The sequence below is a fragment of the Triticum aestivum genome, chromosome 2A (genome assembly GCF_018294505.1).
Source record: "Triticum aestivum cultivar Chinese Spring chromosome 2A, IWGSC CS RefSeq v2.1, whole genome shotgun sequence".
In the NCBI taxonomy this organism is placed as follows: domain Eukaryota; kingdom Viridiplantae; phylum Streptophyta; class Magnoliopsida; order Poales; family Poaceae; genus Triticum; species Triticum aestivum.
Genome location: NC_057797.1, coordinates 693,274,055 through 693,299,821, shown reverse-complemented (window position 1 = coordinate 693,299,821; position 25,767 = coordinate 693,274,055). Strand labels below are relative to the sequence as shown.

General features: G+C 50.4%; 1 protein-coding gene across 1 annotated transcript; it reads right to left on the bottom strand.

Moving 5' to 3' along the window:
- Positions 1 to 11,878: 11,878 nt before the first annotated feature.
- On the bottom strand, positions 11,879 to 17,629 carry LOC123190295 (F-box protein SKIP28). Its single transcript, XM_044602909.1, has 3 exons — positions 17,194 to 17,629; positions 12,894 to 13,210; positions 11,879 to 12,457 (listed from the first exon to the last, which is right to left on the bottom strand). Exons 1-3 carry the CDS (start codon positions 17,539 to 17,541, stop codon positions 12,166 to 12,168), a joined length of 957 nt encoding a protein of 318 aa, XP_044458844.1. The 5' UTR covers positions 17,542 to 17,629; the 3' UTR covers positions 11,879 to 12,165.
- Positions 17,630 to 25,767: the final 8,138 nt, after the last annotated feature.

Below are 25,767 nucleotides of genomic sequence, written 5' to 3'. Positions count from 1 at the left end.
CGGTATGTTACTTGACCAAGATTCGATCGTCGGTATCCAATACCTAGTTCAATCTTGTTACCGGCAAGTCTCTTTACTCGTTCCGTAATACATCATCTCACAACTAACATATTAGTTGTAATGCTTGCAAGGCTTATGTGATGTGCATTACCGAGAGGGCCCAGAGATACCTCTTCGACAATCGGAGTGACAAATCCTAATCTCGAAATACGCCAACCCAACATCTACCTTTGGAGACACCTGTAGAGCTCATTTATAATCACCCAGTTACGTTGTGACGTTTGGTAGCACACAAAGCGTTCCTCCGGTAAACGGGAGTTGCATAATCTCATAGTCATAGGAACATGTATAAGTCATGAAGAAAGCAATAGCAACATACTAAACGATCGGGTGCTAAGCTAATGGAATGGGTCATGTCAATCAGATCATTCAACTAATGATGTGATCCCGTTAATCAAATAACAACTCTTTGTCCATGGTTAGGAAACATAACCATCTTTGATTAACAAGCTAGTCAAGTAGAGGCATACTAGTGACACTCTGTTTGTCTATGTATTCACACATATATTATGTTTCCGGTTAATACAATTCTAGCATGAATAATAAACATTTATCATGATATAAGGAAATAAATAATAACTTTATTATTGCCTCTAGGGCATATTTCCTTCACCTACCGTGGAGGCGTCGACCCAGTCCCGATGGTTGATGTCGGGCTAGGATGAAAGAAGGTGTCTTTCATTTCTCCTACCATGGTTGGGTGTCGTAAAGTGAATGGGTGGCGGTGTATCGGGGCAGGGATGCCGGGGCGGCGATCCCGTATGGTGGTCCATGTGGTTCGCTCTCCGATGGGCATCATGGCGGTGGAGCTCGCTTCCCCTTTTGTTCATGTGGACAGCAAGGGGTGTAGTTCTAGGTGGCATGGGCTCGTTCTCCGTCATTGGCAGTGACGACGCCAAAATTAGGATCTACGGGTCTGATTTCATAATGGTTTTCCTAGGAGACCTCATGGTGACACAGGTGATCAGGTGCCAAGCGAAAGCTCCGCCTCGATGAAGGCGACACTCGTGGACGCCATTCTCTTCTTGAAGACATCGTTGCGGTTCTCGTCTCTGCGTCAGGGTTCGGGGTGCAGACCCTTATCCATTTTGTACACGACAGCGGTGACACTTGACGTCTTTCTCCCTCCCGAGGGTGTTGTTATGGAGCTCAGATGTTCTAGGGCATAGCGTGGCGTTGTTCTTCTACCTTTGTGTGTTATCTTTCAGTAGCGTAGTCACATGCGTTATCCATGGTCTGGTTATCCCATGGTCTACTCTCCACCTTGTATCGCTCGTCCGTGTACTTTGATTTGTGCTTTATCTCTAAAGTGGGATGTGGGCCTGTTTCTAGAGAAAGTTATAGTTCAAGGCTCTTACATCATCTACAACCGCAAGTCACAAAATCCGCCACCCAAATGCCCGCGGACACGTCCATGGACAGCTAACGAACAACACACAGAAAACCGTTTCCACAACCGGATACCCCATTTTCAAATCATCAAATTTCCCACTCTTCATCATCGAATCATCAAATACAACGTAAAACTAATCTTGAGCCGAGCTCGTCCGCCTCTGCCATGTCCATGTCTGGCGGCAGGCTGCGCCCCTCAAAGTGTTAGTGCGGTCATCAGCGAGGTAGATTAGGACATGGAACACACACAGGCTCATGGGACTCGAGTCGTCGCCGTCTCTCATGCACTACTCTTCCCTATTGGAGCCCGTCGCAGGTGGATTTGAGATCGATGATGGATCTGTCGTGGTCGTAGTCGGCCACCACGACGTGGTTGGGGTGCGAGGGGTTGTTGGCACCATACACGGCGCTAGAGAGTGCGACTCCGCCTCGCTAACATCTGCCGCGAGGGTTGCCCCATGCTTGCTGCCTCGCACGGCGGGCACGCCGCGCTATATTTGCGTCGGACAAGGCCCATGCATTCACCTCCGCCTGGGCGAGCCAACGAAAGGGTTGCACGTCCGCCACAGCGTTCAGATACTAGGCGACCGCACCGCCTTCGGCGAGGCAGCAGCAACACGCCTCGCGCCGGATCCATGCGTCATTTGGGCGGATGCAATGGACTCCCGTCGGAAGGAGCTGAGCGGACTCCTCCTGGGAGCGGTAGAGCGTAAGGCGAACAGACATCTCCTTCTCGAGACCGTGTGGAACGAGCTCCGGGTCAAGTGATAGGGAGGTGTAGGACTCGAATCCACTGCCCGCCATGCCGGAGAAGGTGGGAGAGCGCCAAACAGGACTTGTGAGTGAGGGGGGGGGGGGGGGGTGAAGTGGAGTTGAATGCGTGTAGGGTTTGTCCGGGGTGCGGATAGGTTCCAACTCATGTGAGGTTGGGTGAGCCAGAATCGGCTGGATCCGAAGTCGCGGGCGCGCCAGGGCGTCCCATATCCACCCAGATATGGAGTGGATATAAGGGTTGCCGGTCAGTGCGGGTATTTGGGCTGAATATAAGGCATCTGGTTGGGTAGCAATTTTTCGTCCGGACAGTGACCGGGCAGCCCGCCGGGGCGTTTGGGCGGATATGGGTCCGGTTGTAGATGCTCGAGCTCGCATCTTTTTTTCTGTGTGCACTGCAAAAATAATTCCATATTAGAGTCCGAATAAGTTAAACGGAGCAAGGCTAATAGGATTGGTGTCCGAGCCTAGTATGGTTCCATGACGCAGGCCTTTTTGTGTGGTGCAAATTCTGTCCATCGTTGCGACGGACACGCGAAATCATCAATCCGAGGTGGATCAGGGGTGATGGTTCCTCCGCAAATCCGAAAGAAAGTTAGAATCCGGCGACCAGCACCGGCACTCCAAAGTTAATAAATAGACCAGCAGCTAGGCTTTCTTCCTCATTTGCAGTACTTCTTCCTCATTTGCAGTACGAGAGATAAACTGAAGAGATCAAGGAAAAGCCCTATTACTACCTAGCTAGACATGGCGTGCATCGCAGCCCCAGTTCCCTTTGCTCCTTTCTGCAGAACGCCATTTACCTCCACTTCGTTGTCGGCCTCCTCCCCTCCCTTCCATCCGAGCCGCGTTCTGGTCAGGTGGGAGGCTCCTCCCCGGGGATGGTTGAAGCTGAATTTCGACGGATCCGTCTACCACGACGGGTCCAGCCGGGCGAGCATCGGCGGCGCCATCCGTGACTACAACGGCCGTCCTCGTCGCCTTCGCCGAGCCGACGGAGCACTCCACGGTGGGGATAGTGGAGGCGCGGGCACTGATCCGCGGGCTGCTGCTGGCGATGAGTTGCTTCCGTGGCGGGCTGGTGGTGGAAGGCGACGACCAGGTGCTGGTGGACCTCGATCCTGACCGGCAAGGAGATGCAGACCCGCATACCGCTGTCCATGCAACAGGAGATCAACACTCTGCTTAAGCACTTCTCGACGTACCAGCTGCAACACATATACCGCGAGGGAAACCAGGTCGCCCACGTCCTGTGCAAAGAAGCATACCAGCGACCGGGGGTGTGGAGGAGCGGGATCGTGCCGCACGCCGTGTGGGAGAAGGCGCTCGAAGACATGCATGGCGTGGCTCACGAGCGGATCTGCAAGAAGAAGAAGAAGCTGTGGTAGGTTCGGAGATGGGCGCGCACGTACCAAGCCAAGCGGAAGCTGGTCCAAGAACGTGGCCGGGGAGAAGGCGCTGGCTTCATCGACGTGATAAGCTTCGTCGAGATGGATCTGCATAGCCCGTGGAGTCGACCGGATTGTAGTGAGGGCAGATTAATCCTTTGTAATAGTCTTGTAGAATCATACGTGACGAGGTCTTTACACTTCTCTGTATTACCTGGTAGTACGTTTCAAGACGATGTTTACTGTTGAAGCAGCTCTGGAAGCGCTTACAGTAACATCTATTGCTGTGGCTACGTTGTGCTATGCGCACGTAGGGTAAAAGATATAATTCATTCACTCTGATTTCTTTAAGTAGCTGTGCACGAGTGCTAGTAGTCTTTCCACTTCAAAATGTGTAGTTCTTAGCTGTTTGTAACAGCTTCCTCTCGCCCCAGAGCGCTGCGTGCCGCTGCAACCAAGAAGACGATCGTGGCGTCCAGGCGCGCGAGGCTGATTCCCCACTTCTCCTCAACGTAGACGCGGTCTAAGTCGTGGAGGACTTTTGCAAACTACTCAGACAGGCTCTCGCTCCCGTGCGGCTCCACGGGCCGCACCGAGGCGCCCCAGATCCGGCCACCTAAGGCACGCCCTCCTCCTCCTCTCCCCTCACCGCCGCCGGAGGGCGTCGCCGGGCAAAGCCCGGGCGGCGTCGGCGGCGGTGGGGCCATTTCTCGGCGCAGTGGGGGCGGATCTGCCGCTCTTGGTGTCCGGCGGCGCTGGTGGTCCAGGGGCTGTGCACGCCGGCGAGTCGAGTTCAAGGCTGGCGGCCACGACGTGGCGGCCTTGGTGGGGTGCTGCGTGCGCCCGCCGGTGCACGGCCATGGCGTAGGGGCTCGGCGGGCTGGGCGTGGATCTGCGCGTCGGGGCGAGGGCGTCTTGTGCGTGCAGTGGGTCCTGCGGCGCGGATCTGCTGCCTGCGCGTCGCGGCAAGGGCGCCGGTGCAAAGGGAGTGCGAGGGGATCGACGGTGCAGTAGTCGCGCTGCAGTGGGTGACGTGCAGGGGCGGCTCCATGCCGCGGGTGCTCCGGCGCGCAAGGGGCCGTGCAGAGGCACGGCAGCAGCGCAAGGGGACCGTGCAGAGGCACGGCGGCGGCGTGGGGTGGCCCAGCCGGCGCGGATGTGCCGTGTGTGGGTCGCACTGAGGCGACAGGGCGGCCGCGACAGGGAAGCTCGGCAGGCGGGCGTGAGGGGCTGCGGCTCAGGCGAGGCCGGGCAGGGAGGCTCGGCGGATGTGCGGAGGAGGTCCGGGCAGCACGGATCTGTGGCTGGGTGGCCACCTGCTCCGGCGTGGTGGAGGCCCGTCTTGGTGCTGCTGCTCTGGCGGGGCGCGTGGTGGAGGGGCTCGGGCTGCCTGTTTGGCGCTCGGGCGGCGGCTTCGGCTGCGAGGATGATTGGTGGGCTTGTCGGTGCCGGTGCGGGATGATGTGCAACCGAGGTGGTGTGGGAGCTCGGGTGAAGACTCTGTCTCGGCCCTGTGTCGTGACCAGCGATGGCGGCGGCTGTGGCCGTCGTGACCTTCCTGGAGGCATCGCTGATCTGCTGCCGCACTCCTCTCGCACGGATCCGGCCATCTCGGCCTCTTCAGGGGAAACCCTAGATCTTATGATCGGACGATGACGGCGCCTTGGTGTCGTTTTCCCTCTTGGGGGCTTCGTCTTGGAGCTCGGCATCGGCAAGCGGGACCGGTGGTTGGTGGCGTCCAGGCTTCTGTGGCAACGATGATGGTGGGAGTGATGTCGGCGACGCGGCAATGGTTGCGGTAGTCGGCTCTTCTTCGGCGTGTCCACGGTATTGCCTCGGTTTGCTTGTTGCTATGGAGTCGAAGCTGCGGCGGCGAGGCCCTGTGGTATACGATGACTGGCTGCAGGTTGCCCGTTCGGCGATCTCCCGTGGCGCCAGCCGTGCCTGGTTTTGTCCTTCTGAGTTCTCCGTCAGAGTTGGAGTTGCGCTGGCTGGCCGCAGGAGGCTGAGGTTTTGGCATCGATCTTCATGCAGCTTCACGTGTCCGCTACAGTGTGGGTTGAGTCGACGATCGCCTACGGCGAAGTGGGAGTCGTTTGCTCAGAGTGTAGGGATGGCGATGACGCCTCTAGGGGAGAAGTGATGACGATGACGCCTGCGTGCGGTCTCGTGAGGCCCTCTTTGGAGTGGTGTGCGTGGGGCTTTCTATGTGTGCCGCTCAGCGGTTGTGAGGGTTTTAGCCCGGTTCTCCATAATTAACTGGGCAATCTGGTTTTCGCTCGGTTTTCCCTAATTAACCGAGCAACTCTCTTCTGCTTAATTAATCGATGAGGCAAAACTTTTGCCTCCGTTTCAAAAAAAAAAAAAGTCGTGGAGGAATGGCGCGTCCGGCAGTCCATGGCATGGCGTCCCGAGGCGACGCGGCGGTGTTGGCAATGCAGCGGTGTCGGCAACGCGCGGCCAAGATCCGCCACGAGCTCGCCGCACGTGAGCCGGAGCAGGCGAGACTGAGCCGGAGCACGCAGGACGAACGCGCAGAGACTCCTGACCACCACGTCGGACTCCTGATCAATCACGACATGGCCACCGCCACCTCGAAGACCAGGATACCGAGCCGTCCTGTCTCGCTCTGGAGATCGCCATGGGCGGTGTCGACTACACACAGAGGATGTGGAGATGGAGAAGGGAGATAAGACCAATGGATCGTGAACGCGGCTATTCGAATAGGCTGTACACTTCATCATACTATGGACTTTCTGTCCGGCGAACCCTGTCTACATCATGGCCGCAGTGTTTTTTACCGGTGCCGAGATGTACCGGTGGTTCTCTCACCAATAGCATGCTGTCAGCTCAAAAGATGTACATTTGTATTTCCCTTTTTTCCTTATTTAAGTCTCCGTGTTTCATTAGACTGGGCCTACCATACACATGCAAAGGACACATGCATGATCCTTCTTTTCTCTTTTCTCCAACATTATCTCTCCTCTCTTCATTTCTAAATCCATCACTTTTAATTCCATTTTTACTATTTAGATTGTTCATATCTTCAAAACAAAATTTTTGTTCTCGAAACCTTGTGTATATTTGAACTCCTGGAGCCAAGACCTTTAGAACAAGAATCAATCTTGAATACATTCAAACACGCATAAATTTCAACGTTTCAGATGAGTGATATTAGCTATCTAAAAATAGTGAAATATGATCTTTGAATTGGGTGAGACCAATTTTCTAAAATGAGGAGATACGTTTTCCGTACACATAACTAAATTTGTCTTTTTACACAACCGTAATACGTTTTCTGAAATGAGTAAAATTGTTTCTGTAAATGAGTGAAATACATTTTTCGGAATAACTGAGATCAGTGTTTCAAAATGAGTGAATTTAGTTTTCTGAAATAAGTGAAATCACCTTTTCAAAATGGGCGAAACCAATTCTTTGAAATGACTTAAATATGTGTTTTGATACGAGTGAAATCAGTGTTTTAAAATGAATAAAATTAGTCTTCTAAAATGAGTTAAATCTGTTTTTTCTTAATTGTGAAATCAGTTTTTTAAATAAAGTGAAACGAGTTTTTTGAAATTAGTTACATCCACTTTTTCGAAATGCCAAATCGAATGAAACGGTAAAATTCAAACTACGCTAAAATATATTGAATATTGGTCTCGAGCGTTTGAGCGGTTTGGCTGCTTACATGGCTTCTAGAAGGTGAGCGGGGACGGGGCTCTGCGGCGGACACAATGGTCTGGCACGGGGCAGGGTGGAGCGAGGGTTTGGTCACGAACGTGCAGTAGAGCACACAGTTAGCGTGCTCTGGAGGTGGTCACCACTGGCATTGGGCATGCCAGTGGCCTCCAGGCGGCCAAACCTTATCTAGGGTGTGAGGGGCCGTGTTTTGGGTGTGTGTGTGTGTTATTGGTTCTGTCCTGGCGTGAATCAGTGCTAGATTGCTTCACCATGTTCAGTTCGGACAGCAACATGCTGGGGCTTGTGCAGGTCAGTTTGTTGTGATCCAAGCTAGGAAGCTATGTCTAGTAGTGATCTAAAACTAGGGTGCAACACTCTACAAAATTTCAGCTCAAACAAACACTCTTAGCTAGCACTTCCTTCACAACCTGAAAAACAGGGGAGAAAGCTTAAGTGGGTACTGTGATTTTGTGTGCTTTGTGAATGATCAATATTGTGATATAATTTGGTCATGTGCAACTACTAGGTGCTGCCCAAAATATTTGGGAATTTCCAAAACTACCTAGAGGGTAGTTCCTTCACAACACTTTAGGGCATCATGGTTCTGTCAATTATTTGGAGACTTTGCCATGTCCTAATTGTTCTCACATTTTTACCAGAGCTCACACTAGGCATCAAGGTCATCTCCAATTAATTTCACTAATTTTTGATGAGCCTGAGTGTTCTCTGGATTTATTTTTCCCCTTCTAGCAGAAACTAAAATAGTTTCTGTGAGAGAAATATTGCATGAGATTTTCCAATGTGGTGTCACTCCTTTGATCCCCAGGGTTAGGAGAGTCTCTTGAGATGTTTGGGAGGGGTGATCTAGCTCAACAGAGGAAGTGTAGTTTCCTTTGTGCAATTCAGAGCTAGAGTTTCAACTGTCAGTTGACTGAGAGTTGAGTTGGTGTGCTCTGGGTTGTGCTGTGATCCAGTGATAATTTAGGGTGAGGTCAATTTCATCACAAAGTCTAGAAGAAATGTTTTGAAGATGGTCCAAACTTGATAACAGCACAAAAAAATTCAAAGAGGTCTGATTTTTACTCGGCCTTGCTGAATTAATAAAGCACGCCAAGGAGAAGGTCTTGTTAAAAGATATTTCCTCTTATTTGATGCCTGGTTGTGATAGGGAAAGCCAAGAAGACCTCAGAGCCGAGCATGTCCTCGGAAGTGGGAGCTAACATGAAGGATGGAACTCGTCTACGAAGCCGAAGACTCAGGCTTGTAAAGTTATCCCAAAGAAGATACCCGATGTCCTCGGCTTGAAGACTAGTTCAGGGGCACTGTTGGGGTCCTGGATTAGGGGGTGCTAGCAACGTCAGTCTCCTGTTTATGGGCCGGACCAAGGACCCACCAAAGATTGATGAATGGGCCATGCAGGCCCTGGCCCTTGGAGTAATCAAGATGAAGATCTTCTGAGGACTTGACGTACACTTCAAGCATATTTGAACGATCAGCATGCTTATCCCTAGATTGTAACTGACCATTTGTAAACCCTAATTTGTAAACCCTAGGCACCCTGAACGTCTATATAAGCCGTACGGTTTAGTCTGTAGAGGCACTATTGCAAGGTTTAGAGCTTAGAACTCCTTCATACGATCTTGCGGTAGATCATACTATACACTATACCCCATCACAATCAATATATCAGAAGCAGGATGTAGATTTTTATCTCATCAAGAGGGTCCGTACCTGGGTTAATATTGTGTCCGTTTTGTCTCATGTTACATCTAGCTCATATCACCAAGCTTGGGACCCCCTACCCGAGATCTGTCGGGTTTAACACCGACACCTTGCTGGTGGGAGGGCTATGTTTTTGGATTTTTTTTTTCGAGTTTTGTTAGGGTTTTTGTCCTGCTCAGGAAGGCGAGACAACGATGGCTCCTTGAAGATGGAATAAGGTTCTCTCCGTCTAGCCTTCATTTCCATGGTGCGTCGCATCATCGGTGGACATGTGCAGGTGTGTCTCCGGTGAATATGTCTTTGGTTGATTTGCTCAGATCTGGTTGTCGTTTGTGTGTCTTCAGATTAGATCATTTTGATCTACGCTACTCTTCATAAGTGGCGTTTGTTGTTCTGATGCGCTGGTCTTATGGGGCCTTAGCATGACGACTTTCTGATTGTCTACTACAACAAGTTCTGTTCGGCTCCCGCGACGATGATGGCGTCACGTCTTCATCTTGCTTCAGTGTTTATAGTCGTCGGTAGATAGTCTATGGATTTGTGTAATTTTTTGGTGTTCGTTGTATTGTCTTGATTTAAGACGAGTAGATCGGAAGTTTTTTTTAGAAAAATGTGATCGGGCGATCGGATGGCATAGTGAGCGCGGTCGACGCAAAGCGATAAAGTTAGCCGACCGAATACGAGCCTTTTCCAAGCCGAAAACGGATTGGATTTTGAATCCGACTGGCGGACCACGAAATCAATAATAAATAGACCAGCAGCTAGGCTTTCTTCCTCATTTGCAGTACGCAAGAGAAAGCGAAGAGATCTAGCTTGCGCTAGACATGGCGTGCATTGCAGCCCCAGTTCCCTTTGCTCCTTTCTGCAGGACACCATTTACCTCGACCTCGTTGTCGGCCTCGTCCCCTTCGTTCCATCCGAGCCGCGTTCTGGTCAGGTGGGAACCTCCTCCCCGGGAATGGTTGAAGCTGAATTTCGATGGATCTGTCTATCACGACGGGTCCGGCCGGGCGAGCATCGGCGGCTCCATCCGCGACTGCAACGGCCACGTCCTCGTCGCCTTCGCCGAGCCGACGGAGCACTCCACGGTGGGCATAGTGGAGGCGCGAGCACTGATCCGCGGGCTGCGGCTCGCGATGAGTTTCTTCCGTGGCGGGCTTGTGGTGGAAGGCGACGACCAGGTGCTGGTGGACCTCCTGACCGGCAAGGAGATGCAGACCCGCATACCGCTGTCCATGCAACAGGAGATCAAGACTCTGCTTGCGCACTTCTCGACGTACGAGCTGCAGCACATATACCGCGAGGGCAACCAGGTCGCCCACGTCCTGTGCAAAGAAGCATACCAGCGACCGGGGGTGTGGAGGAGCGGGATCGTGCCGCACGCCGTGTGGGAGAAGGCGCTCGAAGACATGCATGGCGTGGCGCACGAGCGGATCTGCAAGAAGAAGAACCAGTGGTAGCTTCCAAGATGGGCGCGTACCAAGCCAAGCGCAAGCGGCGGCATGGTGTCCGACCGGCTGGTCCAAGAACGTGGCCGGGGAGAAGGTGCTGGCTTCATCGACGTGATAAGTTTCGTCGAGATGGATCTGCATAGCCGGTGTAGTCGACCGGATTGTAGCGAGGGCAAATTAATCCTTTGTTTGTAGTCTTGTAGAGTCACACGTGACGAGGTCTTTACACTTCTCTGTATTACTAGTACGTTTCAAGATGATGTTTACTGTTGAAGCAGCTCTGGATGCGCTTACAGTAACATCGATCGCTGTGGCTACGTTGTGCTATGCGCACGTAGGGTAATAAAAGATACAGCATAATTCATTTACTATGATTTCTTTAAGTAGCTGTGCACGAGTGCTTCCACGTCAAAATGTGTAGTACTTTGTTGTTTGTAGGGTCCGTGGACGTGAGGCACGCAGGACAAAGGCGCAGAGACTCCTGACCACCACGTCGACTCCTGATCAATCGCGACATGGCCGCCGACACCTCGAAGGCCAGGATGCCGAGCCCGTCCTGTATCGCTCTAGAGCTGGACATGGGCGGTATCGACGACACGCACAGGATGTGGAGGTGAAGAAGGATGCACAGGATGTCTGTCTGTGAACTCGTATCTCCCGACTCACAGGCGTCACCACGAGAGCACGCCGACGGCGGCGTCCTTCGTCCTCGTGGCCAACGGCTTCCCCGAGCCCAGCCGCCATGTCCTAGCGCTCTGCCTCGCCCCAAGTTACCCTCCCGCCAAAGGAATCGGTCCAGGGCGCGCTTGATCGTCGCCTTGGCCGTCATCTTCTCCGCCTCCGTGCGGTGCGGTCTCCTCTTCGACAAGCTCCGGTTCCCCTTGTCGACACCCACGGGCTCGCGTTGGCCTCCTGCAGGCATTGGTGTCGTCCGTTCCTCCCCGTGCGTCCACGTGCCTGCCTCGCCACGGTGCCGAGCTCCGACGACCGCCGCGACTGGCCATGTGGGCAGCTAACGCATGAGCAGTTGAGCACCCCGAGCTCGCCTGCAGCTTCCTCTCGCTCCGCCTGCACCCCAACCGTGCCCGAAGACCTCCGCCTCCTCCCCGGCAAGCCTCCTTCTTTGACTCCGGCGAGGCATATGCCGCCATGCCACTTACTGTGCACACGAGCAGTTCGATGAAATCTCTAGTAGTAGTAGTTATGAACGAAAATTTGTATAGTGGTGGTCCTTTAGAACCCTAACCACAATTGTAGTGGTTTTATGCTATTTACTCACTCACGAGACAAGTCTAAGTACCGTAGATGCATCTTAGTCAATAGCATTAACCTTGTGAAACTTGATGCACGTGTGCATACATATTCCAATGGGCTAAATGCTCAGTGAAGGTGAATGATATGCTGTCATGATTCGATTATAATAATGTTCAAAATGCCAGCAAAATTAAGGCGTCCACTGGCATGCGTACACCAGTTGTGACCATTGGACTGTCATTCAAACAATCAGTTTAACTGGTCCATGAAATATGTATCTGCTTCATTTGACAAACATCGGTATATAATTCAGCATCATGATATGTTCAGCTAGCATTGTAAGCTCGAAGCGTCGGTAAAATCCAATAGCAAATGCTAGTACAGAATTCTTAGTAAGTACCTCAAGTGTTTGCAGTAACAGAAGAGGGGTGGAAAGCTCACTTCTAATAGTCATCTTCCTGACTCTCGTGTGATGAGCCGAGCTCCTTGCAACGCTGGCATGAAAACTGGCCAGCCATCGACAAGGACACCATCAAATTTTCATGCCTCTCACAGTAAGGCCGATTGCATGTGCTGCATTTAGGGACCGTAAGCCAACAATCCAAGCACATAAGATCTGAACAAGCAAGATCAGCCTCGACTAGATCCTCCGGACTGATACAGCCACCACATTTTTCGCATCTAGGAAAGCAGAAGTAGCAGCCTCGGCACCGCCACAAGCTGTCCCTCACTTTCCTGAAATATAACCAAACTGTCAATATGGAGGTGTACAAACCTTAACTGATTCGTGTCGAACTCATTAGAGCTGTAGAAATACAAGGATGCCTAAATGTCTGCATCAGTTATTCTCGAGACAAGAGCAACAAAACAGGTAACAGAACTAAGTTGATTTCATGTAGCCCATAGCCCCATAGTGCAAATAAATGAGCTTCAGGGCCATCACTTAAAAGGCCATTCATTAAAAAAAACCAAGTCAGCTGTTCCACAACCACAGGAGAGAGCAAAATGGCGAGCAATGTCTATGAGCACTGACCATCACAAATCAAAGATGAATCTTGAACTAGCAGAACGGATAAGGAATCAAGCAATCACAATTAGTCCAATATACACTACTAAGGCTATTCCCAAAGAGAAGATCTCGTGGGAATTTAGAGGATCAGAGGTTGCATACCTACAGTCATCCCTCGTACAATCAAACACAAGCCTGACATTCGCACACACTGAGCAAACATCAACATCAATAGGGCGTTCATCATTGGTGTTCAGCGCTTCACGGGCTCTATGGTTGTAGAAAAGTGGGATTCCATCTTGTTGCCCTTGTGGGTTTCCTTTGCACATGAGAGACATGATAATATCAAGATGATGCTTACTCATCCTGCTAATGCCATCGAGTCGGAGACGACTTATATTTCCCTTGTGTTCGTGCAGAAGCTGAACAATGTTCACCACCCCATCACCAGTCAAGCCTGTACATCCAGGAACATAAATCTGCAAGTTAAGAGTAAGTTAGATTAAATGCATTTAGAGGTACATGCAGCTACTGCACAGGAGGAAGTGAGCTAAAACCCTTGGTAATAGTATAATCATCATAGAGTTTCTATCACGTGCATATAACCACGATTCTGATAACAAATTAGCAATCAAGCAAATATAGAAGAACTGTAAATGCTGGAGTTCATCAAGATCAATAACCAGAGGTTAAGATGGCATGAAGGTTCCATATTAGTAATCAATTCAGAAAAGAATTTGCCATTTTTACTTTGCTAGAAACCCAGAATCACTGCACAAAATCAAAAGGGGCAACTAAACAAGCCATTAGTGTTCCATATGAAGTTGGGATCAATTACCATGATTCCGAAATAAAAATGCTTCACATTAGTAACTCAAAACTTTCCCAGCATGTCTAGGGAGAATCTTTTTCTGAAGGCACTTTTGGTATTTGGGGAGTGCTTACAGTTTGCTTTGGAAAGGAAAGCAATGTATACCAGTAATGGATAGTTTCAGGATTATGTAGTTGAAAAACAAAAATAAATTTCATGTATGCCTGACTGGCCAACCCTCTCCATTTTGGAAGTTAGATGTGGCAATTGGCAAACTGACCATGCTAATTTTACCCCTGGATCGATAATGCTACACTTACGTAATCCACAAGTTTCTGAACTGATGATTTGTCCTTAAAAAAGGCAAAACAGCCAAGCAGGTTAACAATTTAATATCAAAGCAGCCAAATTGAAGGTAGCATCAGATATAATTTGCAAACATTGCAGTGGTCTAAGTGCTACCGAAATTTGTAGCCAAGAGTAAACAAAAAAATTCCAGTGCAATGTACTGTGTAAGAAAATACATATCCCAGGATATCTATCAAGCATCCAATCACTCCATACATTTATACGTACTAATGCCAATATTGATTCTACCCCTAAGGCCCTAACCCCAGTCACTATCACCATGAGCAAAGGCAAGCAAAATAATATGAAGCATTTAGAAATTCCACTCCAGGGAAAGCGAGGGAGAGAGATCCAACCAGATCTGTAACCTCACTATACCGAACCCTGCAGTGATTCTGCATCCGCAGCTGTTTCACAACAATGAAGTTGTGTGATTTAAGAAATGCCAAAAGGAAATGACTAAGTACCAGCGCCGCATCCTAACTCTACAATCCAGTGCCGCCCCAATCTGTTCTCTCTCGATCCGCTAATCCGACTGATGATCTGTTTTATTCACGTGAAGTCTTCTTGTCAATGCCGGCATTAAGAAAAAATCACATTAGCTAGACATTGCCGGTATTTGGAATTTCTTCACGTCATTAGGCCATTTTTTTTTAGAAAAGGAGGATGACCCCCGGCCTCTGCATCTGGGAGATGCATACGGCCACTTTATTGATTATTCTCGAGGACCTTACAAAGTATTACAACAATGTGCCTGAATCCACCATCTTGGCAACATATGCCGCTACTCCTATCCAATATGATGAAGGGGTGCTAGCTGGGCCACTACCCAAACCACTCACCTAAGCCTAACATCAAAAGCCGGAAGCCGAAACTCATTCGGAAGCCCCAGCCGAGCCACATACCGGGTCTGGGGCACAATCCGGTCAGACGCACTCGTGTGTCGTCGCCGCCATCTTCCATAGGTCTTCAGATCATGTTGAGGCTTCTACTTTGTCTGGCCACTCTGCCATCAACGTCACCATGACGCCAGACAGCAACCTCCTCCTGCGCGAGCCCATCTCCGTGCATCGGACGCCGAGTCTCCACAGCGCCATGCCATCGATCTCCGCCGCCATCAATGTGTGAGATGAAGCACCGCTCCACCATCCCTCCAGCCAGCACTTGCTCCAAAACGATGCCCCCAGAAGGGAAAGCGATAGAACGCCATCATCATCCAATCCAGAAGACCCAGATCTGGGGTTTCCCCCTGAGCACCCTGAGCCTGATGGCGCAGACTGCCGACGATGCCTCGACCATCGGCAGTAGCTCCACCAGACGAGCGTCGCCTACGTCGTCGCAGCCTCCAAGATGAAGCTGACCAGAATGCATGTGTCGACACCGAACCGCCGCCACTTCCACCGCCGCTTGAGCAGCCCCCAAGCAACGCCTTCAGGAAGGAGCACGCCACCGTGGTGTCGTCGTCGCTTGGAACAGGGGGGTCTGAGGTTTTCACCTGAGCTCCTGGGAGGGGTGGAAGGAAGGAGGTCCTCTCCGAAGCCTCCAACGAGGGAAGCAACACCCAAAGGCACTGCCATCGGAGTGGCCGCCACGCCGGCCAAGAGATTCCCCCGGAACCCTTCCAGCCACCGGATCTGCAAGGCGAGCACCCAAGAACGGTGACCGAAGCCACGAAGAGCCGGATCCGCTGCAGATTGGAGTAGATCGGGGTCGAGGACGAACATCACCATGGCCACCAATATCCAGCGAGGAACCGCCGCCGCAGCCGAAGCCCACCACCTCCACGCCATCCACATGGCCAGGGAAGTGGCCCACCTGTCCACGCCGGCGCCGCCCGCCGCCAAGCTGCGCCGCGTGTCACCAGCCAGGGCCGCCGCCATGGATCCGAGGCTCCCCGCCCGAGGAGGAGACGCCTGGATCCCCGCCGCCACCTTCACCAGTACCACGCGGCGGCGCCGGTGAGTACCTCGGGCGGCGGCGGAGAGGGGGGACGCGCAGGGAGGAGCGGGTCGAGGCGATTAGGATTTGCCCCCGAGTCGCCTCAGAGGAGGCGGCGCGGGGTCGAGACGCCACGTCATTAGGCCATGATAGTTCTGAAGTTGAAGTGACTGAGTACTAATTAGTGCCGTGTTCTACACTACCAAAGCATTAATAGCATATATATCAGGGGGTGCCTAGCTATGTGTTCTTTTATTGTCGATAGGTACAACGTTTTGCCTAGCGCAAGTAGCAGCAATTAATCAACTGAACTGCCATCTTTTCTATGGTGCATGTGAAAAGGTTTGTACGGGCATCCCAACCAGCCTAAATTAATCATATACAGCAAAGAAAAGGCTTAGTTTCTTAGACAACATCACGTCCAAGTTCGTACCAGTAAAATGTAGCAGATTTATTCCTTGCAAAAAGTGGTATGTGTTTCTTCATAGTTGATACATACACAGCATGGGCTCTGTCTCTCTGGTTCACGAAGCTCATATGAGCTTATCTATCTATGTTGTTGAGTCAAACTAGTTCACAGAGTATGAGGAGTCACACAAGTAGTCCAGGAACAGCAGGTAAATTGTGCCCGACCTGCAGGCAAGACAGGATCAGGAGCAGCTTGATGAGTCTGATCACAACTCTACACAAGCAGAGATCAACTCCGATTCAGCAAGCAGCAGCTGAGGCGTAGGAAACAGAGGTTAAATAGAAAATCAATCCATGTCCTGCCCAGTTTAGATAAAGTACTTGTACTACTAGTTAATTGATTTGAGTCCTAGGCATATATGCTATAAAAGCATACCCATTGTATCATTGAGGACAAGCAGTGAGAGAAGTCTCTCTTCTCATATGCTTTCTCAACCCAATCTAGTTCTCTAGTTTCTCGATCTCCTGCTGCCTACCCACACAGACCACGACGCCTACTCAACTTGCCGGCCCCAGCCTCCGGTGAACAAACCGTACAACACCAGGAGAAAAGCACACATCGACTGGCAATGGTTTATTTGTCATAGCATTCACATCTCATAGCCTAAATTGTTCCACTAAATGATCCAATAGCTGTAATTCAGCAAGTGATGCGGTTTGATGAGGATTCTGCAGTCGGGTCAATTCCAGTTCTAGAATAAATAAAGAATGATTGCATCCTAGTCATGGAAACATGAGCTGAGTTGTTGAACCTATGCAACCACCACGCCAGGCATAACAACAAACACTGCGCGCGCGCCACCGACTCCACACCCAAGAATGCAACTCATTCACCAATTCACAACCTCAGACACTTCAATTAGAGGAAACAACCACGCGCCGGAAACCTCCCAATACCTCGGTGACGCAGGGATTGTGCTCGACGACGCGGAGCAGGCCGGTGTCGGAAACGTGGAGGCACCCGAACAGGCGGAGAGACCGCAGCGTCCCCTCCGCCCTCGCAGTCAGCTTGAGGAGGACTTGGTCGGTCACCCGGCCGCTGAGCGGCGGCTCTACCGCGAGGCGGCGCCACAGGAGGGGGTCCCCCGCGACGGCCTCGCCGAGGAGGCGGCATACGCGCCAGCAGGCTAGCAGCTCAGGCAGCCGCATGTAGCCCAGGGCGAGGAACAGGGCAGCGTGCGGCTCGCCAGGCGGCGGGGCCGGTGGCGGCGGAGGCGTTGAGGCGGTCGCCGTGGTCGGAAGCATTTGTGTGGTCTGTGGTGACTTACTGACTTCACTCACTGGCTGCCGACTGCCGTGGCATGACGAGGAGGAAACACCGGCAGAAGAGGAAATCAAATGTGAGTTTGGTTCGTCCGAATTTGTCCGTTTGGTCGGGTAGATTGCATCCACGGGAGTGAAGTCTGGAAAAAAGACTCAACTATAGTTAAGTTGCTTGAAAAAAATGTAAGCTGAATTTTTAGCCGTTTGATTTAAATTCAAGGGCTCCTGTAACTTCTTCCTCCACTAGCCCTTCTTCCAACCATCCAATCTAATGTTGGTCGACCCGCCTGTTGCCGTCACTCGCGACCGGTGCTCTCGCCCGTGACTAGCGCCACGCCATGTTGCTATTACCCGAGCTTTCCTATAGGCCCCCTCTCCCCCACCACCAACGCCGCCTTCATCCTTTTCTCAGCATCGACAGCCCACCGCGCACCCCCAAACCATCAAGTCTTAGACTCCCCTCCACTTGTGTCATCGCCGATGTGTCTTCCCCGGATCCAGTTCGCTTCGAGCTCAACCGAGTTAGTGACACCACGCCTTGTCGCTCATCGGGGCGCCCTCGGCTCGGCCATGGAGCTACGCCTCACCTCCCTTTCTTCTCTCAGACTTTCACCCGTTCGTTTCTAGGCAACTTATCGATAGCAAATGTGCCCAAAAAAACCTTAAATTTGTACAGTCCATCGGAATCAAACCATGACTTTATAATCCCTGAAATTGACACCATGTGCTTGCCAATCCCGATCAATCCTGACCCTGAGCCTGTTCAATAAGCTACTTTCAATGACGTCCCTACCCTGCATGTCATATTCATCTTCTTCATCTAGTGTCCCCGATTTTTTCCGATTCAGACCAAAACTAATCATTGCTTAGGACTCTATAGGTTCGGTAGGTTACTATATAATCGTATGTATTCTCATATACTCAACACCGCGTTCATAGCAATAAAACCCAAGCATGAAGAAGGTTTGTTACAATCCATTGGTGTATTTGTGATTTTGTTATTGTTGTGTAGCTCAAGTTGATCCGGCCTGAGCATGCAAAAGGAACCGACCTAAGGGGAGAAGCATGAACATTCACCAACGAGATGTACACTTCTAAGACCCGCACATCGTTTGTGGTGTCCCATCTCATGAATGTTTTGTGGTGTTCATATTAGGAAATACTAGGAACTTGAATAATCGTGCATTTTTCATTATAGTCCTGATTGATTCAACATATTTGCAAATCAAAGAGAAATAACGAATATGTCAATAAGTTTAGTGATTAGTCATCCAATCTTCTCATCTCATCTTCTTCTTCGATGTGCTTTCTCATTGTCATCTCTAGCTTATGGTCAAGAAGCCAAAAAAATCTTTGTCTAACATGCTACCCTTCAAAGCTCACACAGGTTGTCAGAAAATTTAAACATCAGTTTGCTTCTGAAGGTGTTCAGGATCATGCCAGCTCAATAACTACATCCTTCTTCAGCTGGTACCCCAATGACATGCCCTCAATGATATTGCATGAGGTCGAATGGGCTGACGATCGATGGACGCCATAGAGTCCACTAGTGGTGTGCTCGTTCAATGAGCATACATTGGACCAGAACACCAATGAGCCGCCGCCGACTACCGATGCCATATTCAGGCTCTCCTCACAAATAGATGACATGGTGGGGGGCTCCCTGTCCGAATCAATCACATGCATGGTAGCTTGAACTGCAGCTCCAGAGGATATAGCGGGAGGAGAGGGGTGACTTAGGACGCGGAGGGATGTGACTGGAAGATGAGTTTAGCCACCGCTGCCCCCTGTTTCAACCATCATCGTCGATACCTTCATCCGGGGAGTGGTAAGAGGGGCAAGGGGGCAGTGCTGGTGATAGATTTGGTTCGCTCGGGGGGTGAGCGAAAAAATTCTAGGGCGAGACGAGCCAAGCAAACTTAGGGTGGTTGCCCCTATTAGGTAGATTTTATTGAATGAGATCAACCAGGGGTAGAGGGAATAGGTTGAGAATTTGGTTGCTCACATTCATCTTTGCGCCCCAACCGCTAACGATGTTGGCTCTCCGACAAAGGATGACTAACCGAGTAATGCGGGGCTCGAGTGGATCTAACCTCTGTTTCCACATGGATCTAGCGCCTAGTCGAACTCCAAGTCAGAGATGACGGAGAGCGGGGGAACGAACTTGCATGACAAAATGCCCTCCCCCGATGACGTCGGAGGAGGAGGGCAACAGGGGGTCAGGAGGATGCGCGGGAGTGAGCGGAACATTTATAGGATGAGAAAAGTGGAGCGATACTAGGGTGGTTGCCCTGTGGGGTAGATTTTATGGAATGAGTTCAATTAGGTTTGGAATAGATGGGAATGTGATTGCTCACCCCTCTCGTATTTTGAATCAAATGTGGAGCGACCATCCAAAAACTGACTAATCCTATCCCGCCAAGGGATAGCCGGTGAATCCAACACACCTTAGCAATCAACCAATCAATAGTCAACATTTTGGCCTCACTAAAGATTAACTTGCCATTTTTTTGGCATTAACCCCCTTTTCAGAAACGCAAAAAGATAAATGCGGCACTTCCTGAAGGTTAGGAAGACTAACCCCTCTCGGATCGCCATGTGGTGCCAGAGGCACGAACTGCGGAGATATTGGGGAGTTGACCATATTATTTTTTGCATGCACACAATATTCTGCTTTTTCTTTTGGGTGAAGACAAAAATGAAAATTAGTCCATAGAGCAACAATGGTACTAAAGATGTGATTAGTTGTTTAGACGGATTACAAGGAAACAGTGCAAGTAGATTTACTAGAGGGGTCGAGGTAGGCACTAAGCATGTCATAAAGAGTAGTCAATTCAAAGGGAAAAGCCATAAGTAGTACAGACTTTTTATCTCTTTCCGGTTGGGTTTATAAATCGGACACGGATTTTTAGGTCTTCAATTGACTAAGAAGATATGTATTACATTTCATAAAAGGGTTAATAGATAAATGCCACTTCAATTCTGGTGATTCAGAAAAATGCCACTGTAATTTACAAACTTCTAAAAATGCCACTTCAATGTACTATAAAATACTTGGGAGTGGCATTTTTTGGAGTTTGTAAATTACAGTGCCATTTTTTTAAATCATCAGAATTGGAGTGGCATTTATCTAATTAACCCTTTGAGGGAGTCCTGGATTAGGGGGTCTCCGGACAGCCGAACTATATCCTTTGGCCGGACTGTTGGACTATGAAGATACAAGATTGAAGACTTCGTCTCGTGTCCGGATGAGACTCTCTTTGGTGTGGAAGGCAAGCTTGGCAATACGGATATGTAGATCTCCTCCCTTGTAACCGACTCTGTGTAACCCTATCCCCCTCCGGTGTCTATATAAACCGGAGGGTTTAGTCCGTAGGACAACAACAATCATACCATAGGCAAGCTTCTATGGTTTAGCCTCTACCATCTCGTGGTAGATCAAGTCTTGTAATACTCATATCATCAAGATCAATCAAGTAGGAAGTAGGGTATTACCTCCACCGAGAGGGTTCGAACCTGGGTAAACATCGTGTCCCCCGCCTCCTGTTACCATCCGCCTTAGACGCACAGTTCGGGACCCCCTACCAGAGATCCGCCGATTTTGACACCGAAATTGGTACTTTCATTGAGAGTTCCACTGTGCCGCCACCATAAGGCTTGATGGCTCCTTCGATCATCGGTAACGATGCGGTTCAGGGTGAGGTTTTCCTCCCCGAACAGATCTTCGTATTCGGCGGCTTCGCACTGCGGGCTAACTCGCTTGGCCATCTGGAGCAGATCGAGAGCTACGCCACTGGCCACCAGGTCAGGTTCGGAAACTTGAACTACACTGCCGACATCCGCGGAGATTTGATCTTCGACGGATTCGAGCCCATGTCAGGTGCGCCGCACGATCACGACGAGCATGATTTAGCTCTGTCGTCGGACAGTGTTCGGAAGATCACACCTGCAACTACTCCGGCCCTCAATCCGGAGCAAATTGCGCCATCCGAGGACGGGTGGATAGACCCCGCCATGGAGGCCGCACTCTCAGTGGCGATAGAGCCGGATACTGACTTCACCCCTTACGAGAGCCGTGTTGCCGAATCACTGGATTCGTCTCCGGCCACGGACTCCGAGCCTCCTGCGTCCGTGCCTATCGAATCCGACCATGGAGTTTACCTCCGCGGATATCTTTCAGCACTCGTCTTTCGGTGACATGCTGAATTCGTTAAGGTCTCTCTCCTTGTCAGGAGAACCTTGGCCGAACTATGTCCGGCTAGAATGGGATGCGGACGACGAAGAAATTCGCTGCCCACCCACCACCCACTTAGTAGCCACTGTCGACGATTTAACCGACATGCTCGATTTCGACTCAGAAGACATCGACGGCATGGACGACGATGCAGGAGAAGAACAGGAACCATCGCCCACAGGGCGCTGGACAGCCACTTCATCACATGACATATACATGGTGGATACACCCAAATAAAACAATGACGAGGAACGGAAGGAAGCAGCGAAGAACAGCTCCATCAAGAAGCAAACAAAATGTTGGCGTAGGCGCCGCTCCAAATCCCGCCTCGGCAAAAACAGTGATAACAGCGAAAGAGAAAATAACACCCCAGTTGACTCCAGAGGAAACGACGACCACATTGACCCAGCGGCAGAGCAGGATGAACCAGCAAACGGCGAACATAGTATGGATCCGCTGTCCGAACATGGCGACGCCGAGGATAAAGCTCATCAACCTCCCTCCGGAGAGGAAAACAGTCCGGACGAAGATGCACACATCATCCCGGAAAGGCACTTGGAACAAGCGAACCTCCGCAGAAGGCTTATTGCCACCGCGAGGAGTCTGAAGAAGCAGAAGCAAAGGATTAAGGCCACGCAGAATACGCTCAACAATAGATGGAACAAAGTGCTCGACAATGAAGAAAAGTATGGTGGTAGTTACCACACAAAGAGCTATCCAAAGCGCAAGCTGTTGCCTGAATTTGATGATTAGGCCTTAGAGCCCACACAGCCGAAAAATAAAACGGCCGACCGGTTGGATCAACCACCTTGTGGCCGCGATAGAGCGGCTAACAAGGCCGCACATAAGTCAACACACGCTTCACATGACGACTTGCATCAGAAGACCGGCGCGACCAGATCCATCTATGGATCTAGGAAGCGCGCTCCGGCACAAAATCAAAACCGAATACTACAACCGTCCGAATGCCATGACACATCCAAATACAGGGGTGCCGCACACCCCCTATGTTTCACCAATGAGGTGCTGGACCACGAATTTCCAGAAGGATTCAAACCAGTGAACATAGAGGCATACGACGGAACACAGACCCTGGAGTCTGGATTCAGGACTTTATCCTCCATATCCATATGGCTCGCGGAGACGATCTCCACGCCATCAAGTACTTGCCCCTCAAGCTTAAAGGACCAGCTCGGCACTGGCTGAAAAGCCTCCCCGAAAACTCAATTGGAAGTTGGGAGGAGCTCGAGGATGCTTTTCGGGCTAATTTTTAAGGGACCTATGTCCGACCTCCGGATGCAGACGATTTAAGTCATATAATACAACAGCCCGGAGAGTCAGCTCGAAAGCTTTGGAACAGGTTTCTCACTAAGAAGAACCAAATCGTCAACTGTCCGGACGCAGAAGCCTTAGCAGCTTTCAAGCACAACGTCCGAGACGAATGGCTCGCCAGACATCTCGGCCAAAACCGAGAACAATGGCAGCCCTGACAAGCCTCATGGCCCACTTTTGCGCGGGCGAAGATAGCTGGCTAGCCCGTAGTAGCACCAGCGACCCAGGCACATCCAAAGTCAGGGATGGCAATGGAAAACCACGACGCAGTAAAAGCAAGCATCGAAATAAGAAGACAACCCAGATAGCACGGCGGTAAACGCCGGATTCAGGGGCTCTCGACCGGGTCAGCGGAAAAAGCCTTTCAAAGGCAGCAGAGATGGACCGTCCAGCCTAAACAAGATTCTAGACAAACTATGTCAGATTCATGGCACCCCCGACAAACCTGCAAATCACACCCATAGAGAATGCTGGGTCTTCAAGCAGGCCGGTAAGCTAAACGCCGAACACAAGGGGAGGGAGACATCAAGCGAAGACGAGGACGAACCTCGCCAGCAAAGCACTGGGGGACAGAAAAAATTCCCACCAAAGGTTAAAACAGTAAACATGATCCACGTGACGAAGAGGAGAAGCAAACATGTACTCTGAGACACACGCGCCGTAGAGCCCGTCACCCCTAAGTTCAACCCCTGGTTGGCCTGCCCGATCACTTTTGATCGCAGGGATCACCCGACAAGCATCCGGCACAAAGGATTGGTTGCCTTGGTTTTAGACCCAATGATACCATTGTTGGGTTTCGTAGTAATTTCAAAAATTTTCCTACGCACACACAGGATCATGTGATGCATAGCAACGAGGGGAGAGTATTGTCTACGTACCCAACGCAGACCGACTGCGGAAGCGATGACACGACGTAGAGGAAGTAGTCGTACGTCTTCTCGATCCAACCGATCAAGCACCGAAACTACGGCACCTCCGAGTTCGAGCACACGTTCAGCTCGATGACGATCCCTGGACTCCGATCCAGCAAAGTGTCGGGGAAGAGTTTTGTCAGCACGACGGCGTGGTGACGATCTTGATGAACTACAGAAGCAGGGCTTCGCCTAAACTCCGCTACAGTATTATCGAGGAATATGGTGGCAGGGGGCACCGCACACGGCTAAGGAATAGATCACGTGGATCAACTTGTGTCAACTTGTGTGTCTTTGGGGTGCCTCTACCTCAGTATATAAAGGAGCCAAGGGGGGAGGGGGCGCCGGCCAAGAGAGAGAGGCGCAGGAGGAGTCCTACTCCTACCGGGAGTAGGACTCCCCCCCCCCAATCCTATTCCAACTAGGATTCCCAAGGGGGAAAGAGGGAGAGGGGTGGCCGGCCACCTCTCCTAGTCCTAATAGGACTAGGGGAAGGGGGGAGGCGCGCAGCCTCCTTGGGCTGCCCCTTTCTCCTTTCCACTAAGGCCCATGTAAGCCCATATGGCTCCCGGGGGGTTCCGGTAACCTCCCGGTAACCCGGTAAAATCACGATTTCACCCGGAACACTTCTGATGTCCAAACATAGGCTTCCAATATATCAATCTTTATGTCTCGACCATTTCGAGACTCCTCGTCATGTCCGTGATCATATCCGGGACTCCGAACAACCTTCGGTACATCAAAATGCATAAACTCATAATATAACTGTCATCGTAACCTTAAGCGTGCGGACCCTACGGGTTCGAGAACAATGTAGACATGACCAAGACACGTCTCCGGTCAATAACCAATAGCGGGACCTGGATGCCCATATTGGCTCCTACATATTCTACGAAGAACTTTATCGGTCAGACCGCATAACAACATACGTTGTTCCCTTTGTCATCGGTACGTTACTTGCCCGAGATTCGATCGTCGGTATCCAATACCTAGTTCAATCTCGTTACTGGCAAGTCTCTTTACTCGTTCCGTAATACATCATCTCACAACTAACATATTAGTTGCAGTGCTTGCAAGGCTTATGTGATGTGCATTACCGAGAGGGCCCAAAGATACCTCTCCGACAATCGGAGTGACAAATCCTAATCTCGAAATACGCCAACCCAACATCTACCTTTGGAGACACCTGTAATGCTCCTTTATAATCACCCAGTTACGTTGTGACGTTTGGTAGCACCCAAAGTGTTCCTCCGGCAAACGGGAGTTGCATAATCTCATAGTCATAGGAACATGTATAAGTCATGAAGAAAGCAATAGCAACATACTAAACGATCAGGTGCTAAGCTAATGGAATGGGTCATGTCAATCAGATCATTCAACTAATGATGTGACCTCGTTAATCAAATAACAACTCATTGTTCATGGTCAGGAAACATAACCATCTTTGATTAACGAGCTAGTCAATTAGAGGCATACTAGTGACACTCTGTTTGTCTATGTATTCACACATGTATTATGTTTCCGGTTAATACAATTCTAGCATGAATAATAAACATTTATCATGATATAAGGAAATAAATAATAACTTTATTATTGCCTCTAGGGCATATTTCCTTCAGTCTCCCACTTGCACTAGAGTCAATAATCTAGTTCACATCGCCATGTGATTTAACAGCAATAGTTCACATCACCATGTGATTAACACCCATAGTTCACATCGCTATGTGACCA